We start from the raw sequence: 13,727 nt of genomic DNA on the forward strand, positions 1-13,727 counted from the left end.
ATTCTGCTTGTGTGCTTGTATGGGGGACCAAATCTGAAAGAAACGTCTGGACTTTCAGCTTCATGGCTTTCTTTTCCTTGTTAATTAGCAAATAGAGCATGAAAAATGTACTAAGGTTGTATGTGTCTGAACAGAAGCTTGGCACCCACCCAACAAAGCCTCTCCTCCCACTGGCTTCTGCAGGGAATTTTGTGATGTCGCACCATGACCTCATGCTGCTGTAGCCAGCATGTTAAAGCTGGAAAGGGGGAGGGAGGAAGAAGTCAGCTCTTAAATGTTCAACTGGATGAGAATAAAGAGAATTCAGAAGATTGTGCATCAGCAAATTGGTTCCTTTCTGTGCTTTTGCCCCACTCTGGGGCTGTTTTCTGCCTGTGAAGCAAGAAAATTGATTGGTCTCTTCATTTTCAGCTAGGATAAACTTTCTTGTGCCTTGAGTGTTTTACTTGGGGCTCTATAGGAGTTTGTCTTCCAGAAAGGAGAGCTGGACAAATCCTGCTTGAAAATTCAAACTGGGCAAAATCTCTACCTTTATGATGATTAGTGAAGGCCCTTTCCAAAACCAGTCTGTTTACAAAGAGATTTCTAAACCCGTAGGGATCAGGTTAGCTAGGCTTTGCTGAGTATATAGTCTAGTTAACTAATTAATAATATATTTTGGTTTCATCCTCTAATGAACAGGTGACTGGTGTCCTGACAAACATAAGCACTGATAAATTGTTACTGAATTGACGGAGAAATTATACCATCCCAGAGGCAGTTGTGTTTCTGAATGCTTGTAGTTTGAGAAAGTAGCTACTATTTTAGTGTGAAATGTGCTCAAGAACCTTTATAGGAGAAAGAAATATGAAAAGAATGAATGTGTTTTGTGGCCCCATGTATATGGCAAGGATTGAACTCTTTGGTACAAGGTGCTTTCTTTATGTAAAGATGCTGATAAGGGCACAGAAGGAAATTGTTCCTTCACAGAAACATTTTCTTGACAGTAGTTTTTCTTTAGGTGCTTTATGCGCTAAGCCTACTACTTAGTAGTCCATTTCCTTACAGGAGGTTCAGGTGATCTCTAAGCTCTGTTTAGCTGTTGCCCCAGTTAACATCTCCCTCTTTTGCCATGGATGGAGTCAATTTCAGTAGTTTGTGCTTTAGGAAACTCAAACAGCTTGCACCTCATCTTGGAGAAACTCTATGCAGAAATTTGTCAGAGTCGGATGTATGTGTGTGGGAAGCCAATCCCCTGAAATAATATGAAATGTATTAGAGAAGACATTGTCTTGCTGTTGTGGACATCCAGTTTCTTCAACCTGATGCCCACTGTGCCACGCAAAATTGCCTCTTTCTGCTTAGCTTCTGCTATCACCGAGTGTGTCCCAAGTAGTATACATCCCAGGTGGAGTCTTTCTCTGCTGTGGAAATGTTTTCTTTGTTTCAGTGGTGGATTTTGGTGCAATTTGTCTGAAGGACTGGTAACCCAGTGCTTTGTTTAAGTAGAGCTGAAGGCCAGAATACTGAGTGCAGTTGAGGGCGTTCAAGAAAGGCTTGCCAGTGTCAAGGAGGAGGTTCTATACGGAAGGTTCCTTGGGAAGTCTTATTTGAAAGGCTGTATAAATTGTACACTACCTAGATTACCTTTCTTGATTTATGTCTGTGATGAGAAGAGATTTCATTCAAAGTGTATGCACAGCACTGGGAATTTCACAGCCATCATTAGAAGCTGTTTTGTGTGTGTGGTGACTGTTATCATTAGTGGTATAATTTTATTTTGTGAAGCAAGGAGAGTTTCCTGCTTTCTTGCAGTCCTCCCAAGGGATGGCTGGTGTATTAATTTGCTGTATTGCCTCCTGGCTGTTCCCAGACTGTTTTTCCTCTTCATCATGGAATTTTTAATGGCCCTGCTGCCTCTCGGGAGGCATGCAAGGAAGAGTACCTCAGGGATCTCTTCTTTTTTTCACATGCCTATAATTACTCTCCTTTAAGAGCACAAAGCGTTTGCTAATCATGTCTTGTCTGTTAAGGTTTTGACTTCATGATGCAGGCCATTAAAAGCAAGCAAGTAGAGACTTGCATGCGCAAATGATCCTTTCCCTTTTCCCCCTCTGCCCATTTGTGTCTGGGAGAAAGAGTGGTCTGAACAGAATTTTCTTCTTCAACTCCTACTTGAGAGGGTTTTGTATAGGCTGAAGTTGAATATCTTATTAGATTTTGGTTATTCAGTGGTTATGTTGGTGGGAAGATGTTATGGGTTGTTGGTTGATGGAATGTTATTGCCTTGATGCAGGGTAAGAGTCTCAGAAGAGCCTAGAACCATAGTCACTTCAATTTGAGCTTGAATGGCAGGCAGAATAAGAAAGGAAGGTAGAAGATAAATTGTTCCTAATGCCATTTGTTATTTACCTAGCCTTGAAAATAGGATTATGGGTGAAAAATGCAATTAAATGTTCCCACTGAAGGTCATAGGACCTCGGATGGCAGGTAGATGTTGGAGATTTGAAGAACTGTATTAGACATTTGAACAGTACAGACAACGAAAATTGTTTTGCATGTACTCTCAGTTAATATTAACTGTAAATCTAGAGTTTAATTTGATTTAGAAATAAGTCTGTTATCTTGTCTGGAACAAGGGACAAAGATGTAGAGGGCTGAGTGATCTTCTTATAAACTGCCAGTTGCCCCATACCCTGGGTTTGGTGTTGCTGTTAAATTGAACAGACTTGAATGTCTCAAATTCTAGTTCCAGCTCTAGAAATATGCTTGTGAAAGTAAATCTCACATCATTCAGTTTGTCTGTTTATATTCTTTGTTCTAGCCCTGTCCTTAGATGAAACAAAGCATGTGGACTTTGTAGTAAAGAGGCAAACATTAGTATACTATTACACAAACCAGGGATGTTATCCTCATGTTAAAGTGAATGTTGATAGAAACTGCCTTCTAACAAGGATATTGCTACTAAAACTCCCAACAACTCAGCTGTTGCTGTTGTGATGCTATATTCCCAGCAAACACAAGCCAAATGAAAGGCTCTTTCTCTAAGCCCTCAGGTGTTACCTGAGGCTGTTGATAGTGGCTTCACAAAATTAATAGTAAAAGCAGAATTTTTCCTCCTCTTTGACTACAGAGCCAGCTGGGCACCAAAGTCTGATCTGCACATAACATGTGTAAATCCATACAAGTTGCTCACATATGGGAGCTTTGTGTGCAAGTGGTTCTTACCATCACATCTCACTGTAGATATTCCCTGTGCACAGCAGTCTCCTATGCCCTGCAGTGCCTCATGAGAAAGCTCCTAGAGCACATTTTCATATTCCAAAACCACTAAAAGGTCAGCTCACTTCTTAAATCATACAAATCTTACAGGTCTTCTGTTGCGTGGCGGTACTTTACATGGTAAAGAATCAGTACGCTCCTCATCAGGTGGTGAGACAAAGAGGTTGATTTCAAATTCGGCGCGTCCCTTTATACCCTGATATCATGTGACCTTCTAACCAATAGGGTTATCTACTTAGATGCATGCTCCTTTGGGCTTCTCAGCCTTGGCACGTCCCTCGTGCCTTGGATACGTCTCCTACAGTCTTCAACAGCAGCAGTCTGTTCCCCAAGTAAGCATTGTAATGATGTGGCAATTCCATCCCTAAAAGCCTGTGTGTGGCAAATGCAAGGGAACATATTTTCTTCTTGTTTTCCATGTAAGCATTCTAAGCAGAGATGATGTGATCCCATATATTATAGTCTCTATTTTCACACTGAATCACACAATATCTGTGCCAGGAAGGCTCCTAATATTTGCCAGACCTGCTGAGTACACAGATTTGAAATAGTAAGTAAAAAAATTTCTGAAGCCAAGCAGAATTTATTTTTCACTTTGGAGAATTAGGATTCACCAGGATGGGAGCATTAGGCCTCAGACAACTGCATGTGACACTAGGTTGATAGCTGCTGTTCACTGCATGCCTGTCAGAAGAATTCAGTTATATCCCCAACTGGAATATTAGCCAGGCTTTAGCAAAGGAAGACATGAAAGTGCTCCAGATAAATGGAAAAGGAGTTAAAAAAAATACAAAGATGCCTAAAGCAGTTGACACAGACATTTTTACATTACAGCAAGATGCATGCACTCACAAGTGTGCAGTGTGCCTCCTGCCTCCAAGAAGGCCACAGACTGCCACATTTAGGTCAGTAGGGCCTTTTCAGAGGCCTTCATTTGGGAGATTGAGGTGGTTTTTACACTGGACTTTAAGTGGACATTATGCTACAATTTAGACTTCACAGATTAGTGAAGGTTTCAGGGGCCTGATGCTGTTCAGTAAAGTTCTTTGTGGTCTGGTGTCCGCCTGTGCTCTGTGTTGTCTCCACAGACTGTATTGCCAATCCTAATTTTCTGTTGAAATCCTGTGGTAGATGTAAAATAGTGGCAAGTTCTAGCACATGGTGACTTTGAACTGTAGAAGTGACATAGGAGTCCTGCGTGTGTAGCTACCTTTAATTTAAAAAAATATAAATAAAGTCATAGAGTAAATATGCAGAAAAAAAAAGAAAGGAAGCATTAGTACAGACACATCAGAGATTGCCATGAATTTCAGCTTTCTCCATAGCAAAACCTGTTTTTTCTCCAGCGTGACCTGCATGCAGAATTGGGTACTATAAGTACTATGTTAAAAACAAGAGATAAATCCATATTTCCTGAATAATTCCTTTAGCTTGTGATTACAAAAAATATTATCACTGTCAAAAAGACACTATAGACTTTTCATATAAAGCCATTTTTCCTATACATATGTAATTTTTCATTTACTAACTCCTGGCAGTGAGGGACTGCGGTGTGAGTTGAATATATTACAGCCATCAACATAGCTGCACTCTGCATCCTGCTTTGTCTCTCCAAGTGTATTTTCCTTTTTCTCTTCCCAGGTTAGAATTTCAGTCTTCTCTACAATGTAAACTAGGTTTTCATACTAGGTTTTCATATTAGTCTCTGGTCACCCAGCAGTTCCATCTGTGATTAAGCACTGCAACTTTGGTTTTTATTTCTGATCAACCTATTCCAAAAGAAACCAGGGAATTATATTCTCATTACTGTTTATGCAACATTAAAGAACGTATGGAAGCCTAGCAGAAGAGATTGAAAGCTAGTAAGGACAGAGTAAGTAATGTTCTAATTTATCAGTTTAGGCCCATATCTTTCATCCCACAAAGCTCTGGCCTCAAACTTCTACACAGAGGGTGTTGTGACAATGCACAATTATGCATTTTCTTTCTGCCTTTCCTGTTCTATTCTACTTCAGAGTAATTTTTAACAGTTCAGAAGAGTTGTTAAAATTCAGCTTTGGAAGAGAACTAATTCATCATTGCAGCTTGTCAGTGATATTTTCACATTCTATAGTTCAACCTGTCCACTGCTATGTTGGGTGCTCTGCATACCCATTACTTGACTTGCCTGGTGGTGGTGTTTGTAGGAGTCTGCTGTTAAAATGGGATTCACTAATTCTGTTATCTTACTGATACTGCACCTGTATGCAAACGAGTGATTAGAAATTTAGATTGAAAAGTGCTATCTACCAAAAATGTGTATATTTCATAAATTATACCTCAGTCATCTTTTCTGTCCATGTCTTAATGAGGGCTATCATCCCTGCATGCAGTCTTCTGCTCTTTTCTCTGCCAATGTTCTTACCACCTGGAGATTCCCTGTATGCAGATTTATGGTGCCTGTAAAGTGCACCGACCACTTGAAACTGACACTTTTACTACCGGGTTAGTCAGAGCCAGTGAGTAATCAATAGGTTCCTGATTTACTAACCGAAGTGTGGGTGATCAATAAGGGATAAACCTGAATGAAATACATGTTACAGAGACAATTTATGACCTCTGAGCCTTTGTGTGTTAGAGGCTGGGCTACTAGATACAATACCCTTGCTAGTAGTCTCCAGCTGGAGTATGATTTGCCTTTACTTTCACTACAAGAAGTGATTTTGAGATTCTTCTGTTTTCATTTTTCCTTTTCTTTTTACCCCCTGTGTAATCATCAGGTAAGGATAGATGTGGTTTGAGCATGTAGCTGAGAGCCAGGAGTTCTTATTCAAAACCTAGCTGTAATATTTGTGAACTGGGAAAAATTGCATAAAGTCTCTCGGAAATGATAGTGCATGATTCTTTCCTAGTCCATACTGATTCTCCACCAAGGATCAGATGGCTAATGTTGGCGTAAATTAATGAAATTAAAGGGAGCATTTTTATTATTATTATTATTATTAATAATAATAATGTTGTTATTATTTAAAATGAGTTGGATTATTATATACAATGATGTAGTCATCTAGTTAGTAATCTAATACTGTGTCACTGATGCAAAATAAAAAAACTGAATCTTTTCCTCGGGCTATGTGTTCTTAGATGTTTCATGGTAAAGCTATGCTAAAATATTATATAGCTGCTATTGTAGTCATGTACAAAAGCAGTTTTTAGGATATGCAAAGTCACTTAAAGGTTATTCGGTTCAGTGTACAAACACAAGATTTGAATATGCAGTTTATAGGTGTGCCAGTATTTTTGAAAGCATTTCACAGAATAACGGAATCATTTAGGTTGGAAGAGACCTTCCAAGATCATTGAGTCCAACCTTTGACTGATCACCACCTTGTCATCTAGACTGTGGCACTAAGTGCCATATCCAGTCGTTTCTTGAACATCTCCAGGGATGGTGACTCCACCACCTACCTGGGCAGTCTATTCCAATGTTTAACAACCCTTTCCTTGAAGAAATTCCTCTTGATATCCAGCCTGAGCTTCCCCATGCACAACTTGAAGCTGCACTCTCTTGTCCTGTCACTGGTTGCCTGGGAGAAGAGGCTGACCCCCACCTGTCTACAATGTCCTTTCAGGTAGTTGTAGAGAGCAATAAGGTCTTCCCTGAGCCTCCTTTTCTTCAGGCTAAACAAGCCCAGCTCCCTCAGCTACTCCTCATATGACTTACCCTCCAGACCCTTCATCAGCTCTGTTGCCCTTCTCTGAACACACTCTAACACCTCAATGTCTTTCTTGTAGTGAGGGGCGCAAAACTGAACATAAGACTAGAGATGCAGCCTCACCAAGTACAGGGAGACGATCCCTTCCCTAGTCTTGCTGGCCACACTATTCTTGATCCAAGCCAGGATGCCATTGGCCTTCTTGGCCACCTGGGCACACTGCTGGTTCACGTTAAGTGGCTGTCAGCCAGCACCCCCAGGTCCTTTTCTGCTGTGCAGTTTTCCAGCCACTCTGCTCCAGCCTGTAGTGCTGTGGGGGATTATTGTGGCCAAAGTGAAGGACCTGACACTTGGCCTTGTTGAACCTCAGGCCACTGGCCTCGCCCCATCGATCCAGCCTATCCAGATCCCAGTGCCAAGCCTTCCTACCTTCCAGCAGGTCAGCGCTCCCACTGAACTTAATGTTGTCTGTGAGTTTACTGAGGGTACGCTCAATCCCCTCAGGAGACTTCTGTTTGTATTAACCTGTGTTCCCAAATTTGAAAAATTGGCTGTCAGTGAAGCTTAGCACAGTTTAAAAATTTTTGTTCCTTAATGTCAGATTTAGAGGACAGATCTTGTAGACTTCTTGTAGAACTTTTGAAGTTTAGTTGAGAAGACAGAAGGGTAGATATGTCTTTTATTTTGTGGTTGTGCATTTTTTACAGGTAAGTAGGTAGACGCAGCAGCATTCAAACAATTTATAGACTGGACTGGTATAGGAATTTTTTTGTGCTCTCTACACTGTAGAGATATAACAGCACACTTTGGTTTTTTGTAAAGTCACCATCTAAAATTATAGATATGCTAAATATGCTGTTTGGGGTTTGGGGGTTTTTTTTAAACGATTTTGGCACAGAAGTAAAAACCCATGAACTTTTCCTTTTGTTATCTGTAGAAGATTTCAGTACTTTATAAAAGTGTTTGTTAAACTTTCAGGATTTTTTAAAAAAAAATCAAAATAACAAGCTTTTCATTACTTAATCATCAAATTTATATGGTTCCAATCTTTGTACCGTGTGAGCACCTCCCAGTGTTTAATGCATTCTATTTGCACTGTAGTTCTGCCTTTTGCACATCAGATCTGAGGCTGAGTGTGACCAAGGAACCTGCCAAAGCAACTGTTATATGGGACAAAGCAGGGATTTGAACCCGACACATTTGTGTTCATTATGGATGGTATTTGATAAAGTTCTCTGGTCTGCTGTAGAGACTGTTGTTTCTGAATTAAACTTCTCTGCTTCCTAGATCTAGAACTTGGAGGAGTTCTCAATTCAAGTCAGTCGCGACAATGCAGGTTTCTTGTTAATTGTCAAATGATTAAACTGCAATGGCCATCAGTAGGCTTCAAACTTAACAGTTGATATTAATGGAACAGATTATGCCTTTCAGCCAGTTTAGAGGTGCAACAAGTCTGTATTACCATAAGCCAGATTCAGCTGTTTTCACAGCACTTTGATAAGGAAATAATGATTTTGAAAATGCATGAGACAGCATTGCATTCCTAACTGTACGAACTTACTGCTGTGGTGGAAACAATATGCATGGACTATTGGCATTATAGGTACATTCTAAGATGACTATAGTACTAAGTAGATTGCAAAATAATTTTTGACTAAGGGAGCAAATATCACACAGTTTCTTTAAAGAGCAATCTTGCAGACATTTGTTATGCTTATGTAGAAGTAATGGTGGGACGTGTCTTATCACTGCTTGATCTACATCTTTATGTATGCAAGGAGTTATTTTAAAGTTAATGCAAAACTAGATCCCTTAAAGGCTAAGAATTTATTCTTCTGAGCAGTTTATGTGTGTGAGCTCTTAAAAGAAGAGGGAGCATAATGGTATATTAACAAAGAATGTGATCAAAACTTCCCTGAGAAGTTTTTCCCTGTCCTGCTTACTAGATAGGCTGAGGGGAAGATGGGATTTGGAGGTGACTGGTCAGTCTTACAGAAACACAATATTTGGACAGAGTTTAATTTGTTTTAATTTCTCCATAGGCAAACAAGTGTCCACCTGGGACCACCATATTCAAGGGACATCAAGAGGAAACGAAAGCCAGCTGCAGCCTCCATGTCTAGCCCAACATCAGGTAACTTGCCAACATTTTTAAGTCATGTATCTCTTGAGCAAAGTGACACAGGCAAAAGTAGCGTTACCTTGGTTTGAAACTAGCGAAAAGTGTGAGAGAGCATATTGTGTGGTTTTGCATAGCATCAAAAGCTGTCTATTAAACAAATTTTTGGTGATGTAGCTATGCTAGGCTAATATATTTTACGGTACTTCACTGTATAGTGGATAGTAATCTGTTTCTTCCTAAGACGTTATTTCTGCTGTCCTAAATTATGCAGTCCATGGTAATAGGGAGTTGATCAGTATGCACAGTGTGTTCCTTCAGTGTTGGGCTGGCATTAGCTGGTGGCTCTGATGCCCTTTGTCAGGGTATTTGTAGATACTTTCACAGGAGCAAAAATCTGGCAGTTTTTCTGTCATCACTGGATGAGACCACCTATTATTCCCTGGAGGTTGTCTTACTCTTCTGGATGAAAATAGTTACTTTTTTCTTTTTCGTGCTCTAGGGATGTAGTCATTAAAACGCTGGTCTATTTTCATGTGGCATATTTCTGGGAAGTGATTGATGACTCATCAGAATCTGAAAGTTTTAATCTGCAGAACACAGAGGAGTTTAGGATGCTACTTTCTGGCCTCTCACCTTATCCTGTCTTGTGACTATCAAGCAACACGTTCTTCCAACTAGTTTATTAAAAAATTGTTCTTGTAATCCAGTAACAAGGCAGTGGGTAAGCTGATGGGAAGAATGGAGATGTGAAAACAGGGGGAAGGCCAAAGAGACTGATGATAAATAAAAGGAATGAAGTTCGTCTTTCTTTCTTGGGCTGGTGGTTAGACAGTAAAATAATGAAGTAGGAAAGAAAGTTGTGCTTTCTCTCCAGGTCACAGATCTGAATTACAAACCGTCTGAAAGGTTCTGTATTAAAAAAGAGGAGAAAAGAACATTATTAATCTGTTGCTCAGCATAAGTGTCATCTGTTATCAACGCTTTATTTAGGATATTCTTTCCTGGCTTTTGTATATTCCATTTTGGGATATTCAAACTTCTGTAGTGAAAGGGTTAGTAAAATCATGTATCTAACCACAGAATTTTAGCACTGGAATACTAAGTTTTCTTTGTATGAATGCTAATATCTCTGTCCCCTGTTACCTGTCCATTCATTTACTGTTCAGACTGTATTCTGTACTGCATTGGTGGTCACGTTCTATAAGGACAGCTTCTGTTTTTATGCCTACATGTTTCAGAATATTGTGTAAATTGTACTTACCTGACTAGGCAAATTGTACAGCGAACACTTTTTTGAAGAGTTGAAACTGCATCTAGAGTAGAACTTAGCAGTGGAAATAGCAACAGGGGTTTGGAAAGTTTTCTTTTTATGGATGGGAGAGAAAATTAGAGTTATGTATTACAAAATAAGGAATGAGTGTAGTAACTAGAATATGGACTTGCTTGTACTGATCTTTAAGAGACAAGTGCTGCAATGATCAGAAATGGTAAAGATCTCTTCCTTAGACCCTGTTTAGAAATATCCCCAGCAAAGTGAACAACTACGGGGCAGGGTTTGCTACAATTCTGACTTTTGGAAGGAAACTTTTATGATTGGATAACTGAAGCTGTGTCCTAGATGACTTTCTACAACAGACTCCCAGTTGTAGCTGGAGCACAACCTGGACATGTAACTTGGAAAGTACTGAAATCTGATATTATTTCTGTCAAAGGGGGTCTTACTATGGAATTACTAAGGCCTAAAAAAATACATTGTATTACTCTGCAATAATGTAGAATTATCTGGAGACTCTTGTGCTTGTTAGATATTGATGAAATAGATAAAGATTTTTCTCCCTTGCCATGCATCTACTCACCCCTGCATAAATGCCATATACTGGGGTTCCCCTATGCCTGTGGAATCATGGCAGCCTCTTTTTCTCACTACAGATGCTTATGTTTGTGGTGTTTTACCTCCTTTGCAAAAGGTGAAGCACAGGTGAATCAGAACAGAGGCCCTTGCCTACCAGTGCAGGCACATGAAGTGCTGGATTTCTTCACCTTTAAATATCTACTTAGCTGAGTCCAGCTGCTCTCGTCTCACTTGTTGACCAGGTCCTGCTTCAGTGATCTTCTTTTTTGCAACCTGAGTGCCCCGTGGAGGTGAAGGACACAGCCTGAGCTGGCTTCATCAGTCAGCAGAACAAATGGGCTTGCTCTGCCTAACATCGGGCCATCTCGGATTCCACCTCTTTTATAGAGATGAGTGATGAAGAGGAGCTCGTTCCGCTTTGCCGCTGTATTAATACACATCAGGGGCCAGCTCCCGGCACTAAATCACGCTACTGCATACATCTGTTATCGGACTCCTCACCAGTGTGATGAACAAGACTGCAGATAGAGGCTTTCTCGTGTCATTCTTTATAGGATTTTCCTAAAAGAATAAATAGCTCAAATCTCTGCCAACACTATCCCCTGTCATTGTGATGAATTTAGCTTCTTTCTTAAACATGCAGCTACAAATCTTCCCCTGTCGCCTCACCCCCCCACTATCCACAGAAAGTTTTGAGTCGAATTTGGCTGAAATCAGAAGACGCTAATAAAAGGCAGATGAGATGTGGATGCTATTTCCTTTCTAAGTGCAGGAATGAGAGAAGGGAGCTAGAGATAATGTTTATTTGGGAGCCAAACAAACAAAGTTTATTCCATGTCCTCTCACATACTTTCATGAATGTGAGTATTTATAAGTTCTGGTAAAGCATCTTTTGCCAGAGACCCCTGTATGAACATCAAAAAACATGCACTGCTGTAGCAGAAGTGCCTTAGGTCTCTATTGTGTTGTTATAGTATTAAACTTCTGGTATTAATCCTGCTCTTTGAGGCTAATGGGCCTAAATACCATAACTGAGGTATCTGTTGAGAGCAACAAAAAGTAGGTAGAAATTCAGAATTAATTTGCACTTCAGTAAGTGACTTATCAAAATTAAGTTGAGCAAACATGCAAATGTTCAGAGAGATTGAAAATTAAAGTTAGTGTCTTCTACACTACACAATCGAACAGTGTGAGCCCTAAAGCATAAGGCTTTTAGCGGCTAAGAACAAAAGTCTGACTGGTGTAGTTTGGCAGTAGAATAAGGAAATCTGGAGGAAGTTAAGACTGACTGTACTGGATTAGACCAGAGGTTCATCAAGCTTAATGACCAAAAGGCAGTGCCTAGGGAGGAACAAAGTCTGTGGTGAGAAAGTTCCTTTGAGCTTTCAGTGATCTAAGATTTTGAAGGCATGGGTAGTGTCCTTGTGTTTAGTTACTTTCCATTGCAGTACAGTAGATTTGGAATAATGTCCCCAGTTGCACAGTAGGACTTGTCTGAGAAATACTGCATGAAATGTTATTCTCATGGTAGTTATTCTTTGGTTTGAAAGGGATCTGATGAAGACTGTCATGTCTGTTTTCACTTTGCCAGATTAGGCTGCAAGTACAGATGGTTGTGCCATAAATGGTGAACAACTGTCGATCTGTACACTGATGTTTTTAGTGTTTATGTGGTTCAATCCACTAGGTATGTAGCAGTGCACGTGGTAACTGGCATCCTTTTCAGCTCTTACAGTGAGTTGGGGGTAAAAATCTGCATAAATAGATTTTTGTCTGCCTTGTCATGTATTTGCACTTAGCTTGTGAAAAACTAATTTCTAAAAGGTGCCAGTTAGCAGCCTGTGAAACTGCTTATCAGAGACCAGTCTGATGAGTACTAGCAATTTGGTGAATTTTCCCTTTTGTATTTCTTGCTAATCATTCATTCTTTGTCAGGGTGGTGGTTTGTCATACCCAGCAGCAAGAAGCCTGCTTCAGTCCTTTGCTTTTTTTCTTTTTATGAGCAAAGATGGAGAGCCTGTGTGGGGAGGCTGCTAACAAGGGTCACATAGTGTAGTATTGGTTAGTTTAAGGACTTTGAGGGTTTTTTTTTCATGTTTCATATGACCTTCAGATGGAAGAAGTTGGTGGGCTAGACATAAAATATGCAATATATTGTTATCAGCTATGTTGTTGTGGCTGTATGGGAATGACTCACTGGTTTGAATGTGCAGAAGCAGCATTGTTGGGGTTCCAGGTCTACTGAGTGTGGAACTTCAAGCATTGAACCAACTTTTTATTTAAACTTCAAAGCAATTAGTCCTCTAGTTGAGGCTTGTTATCCTTGAGGCCTATTTATCCTTCATCCACTACAGAGCAGCAGATGCAACTTGTAATTAAAACACACAAACAATTATTATCTGTTATGAGACTACAATGAAGAAGAGATGTGTTTTGTATTGAGGCAGTTACTTGTTAAAAAAAATCTGTTTGCCCCAAAGACTCCTATGGCAATTACTCTACCCTGCCCTGTTCTGGTTGTGGGGATTGAGTGTTGCAGCATACTGAGAATGGGAGTAAACTCTCATATCTCTAGGTTTCTGGCAATCCTTCTTGTAATTTGTGTTGACTGTTGGGTTGAACTATGGATCTGCAAGTCTCTTGTGCTATTATAATCTGTCCCATTTGAAGCAGTGGTTGTACTGAGAAAATGAGAATGGATTTCAACCTAGCTTGGCAAGTAGCTTCTTGTCATAATATGCTGATTTACCATGTTGGATATATGTGGAGGTTCGTGCTACTGCCTTTACTGTGTGAG

The 13,727-nt window shown here is 40.0% G+C and overlaps 1 protein-coding gene across 9 annotated transcripts in view; it reads left to right on the plus strand.

Moving 5' to 3' along the window:
* Positions 1-13,727, plus strand: part of LOC135416077 (G patch domain-containing protein 2-like) — a 303,891-nt gene that overhangs the window by 274,712 nt on the left and 15,452 nt on the right. For all 9 annotated transcript variants that reach the window (XM_064658776.1, XM_064658778.1, XM_064658779.1 and 6 more), the window contains one exon: positions 8,999-9,090. In XM_064658776.1, the coding sequence (XP_064514846.1) occupies positions 8,999-9,090 (92 nt within the window). The remainder of the gene's footprint in view (positions 1-8,998; positions 9,091-13,727) is intronic.

Source organism: Pseudopipra pipra, chromosome 6, assembly GCF_036250125.1.
Source record: "Pseudopipra pipra isolate bDixPip1 chromosome 6, bDixPip1.hap1, whole genome shotgun sequence".
Lineage (NCBI taxonomy): Eukaryota > Metazoa > Chordata > Aves > Passeriformes > Pipridae > Pseudopipra > Pseudopipra pipra.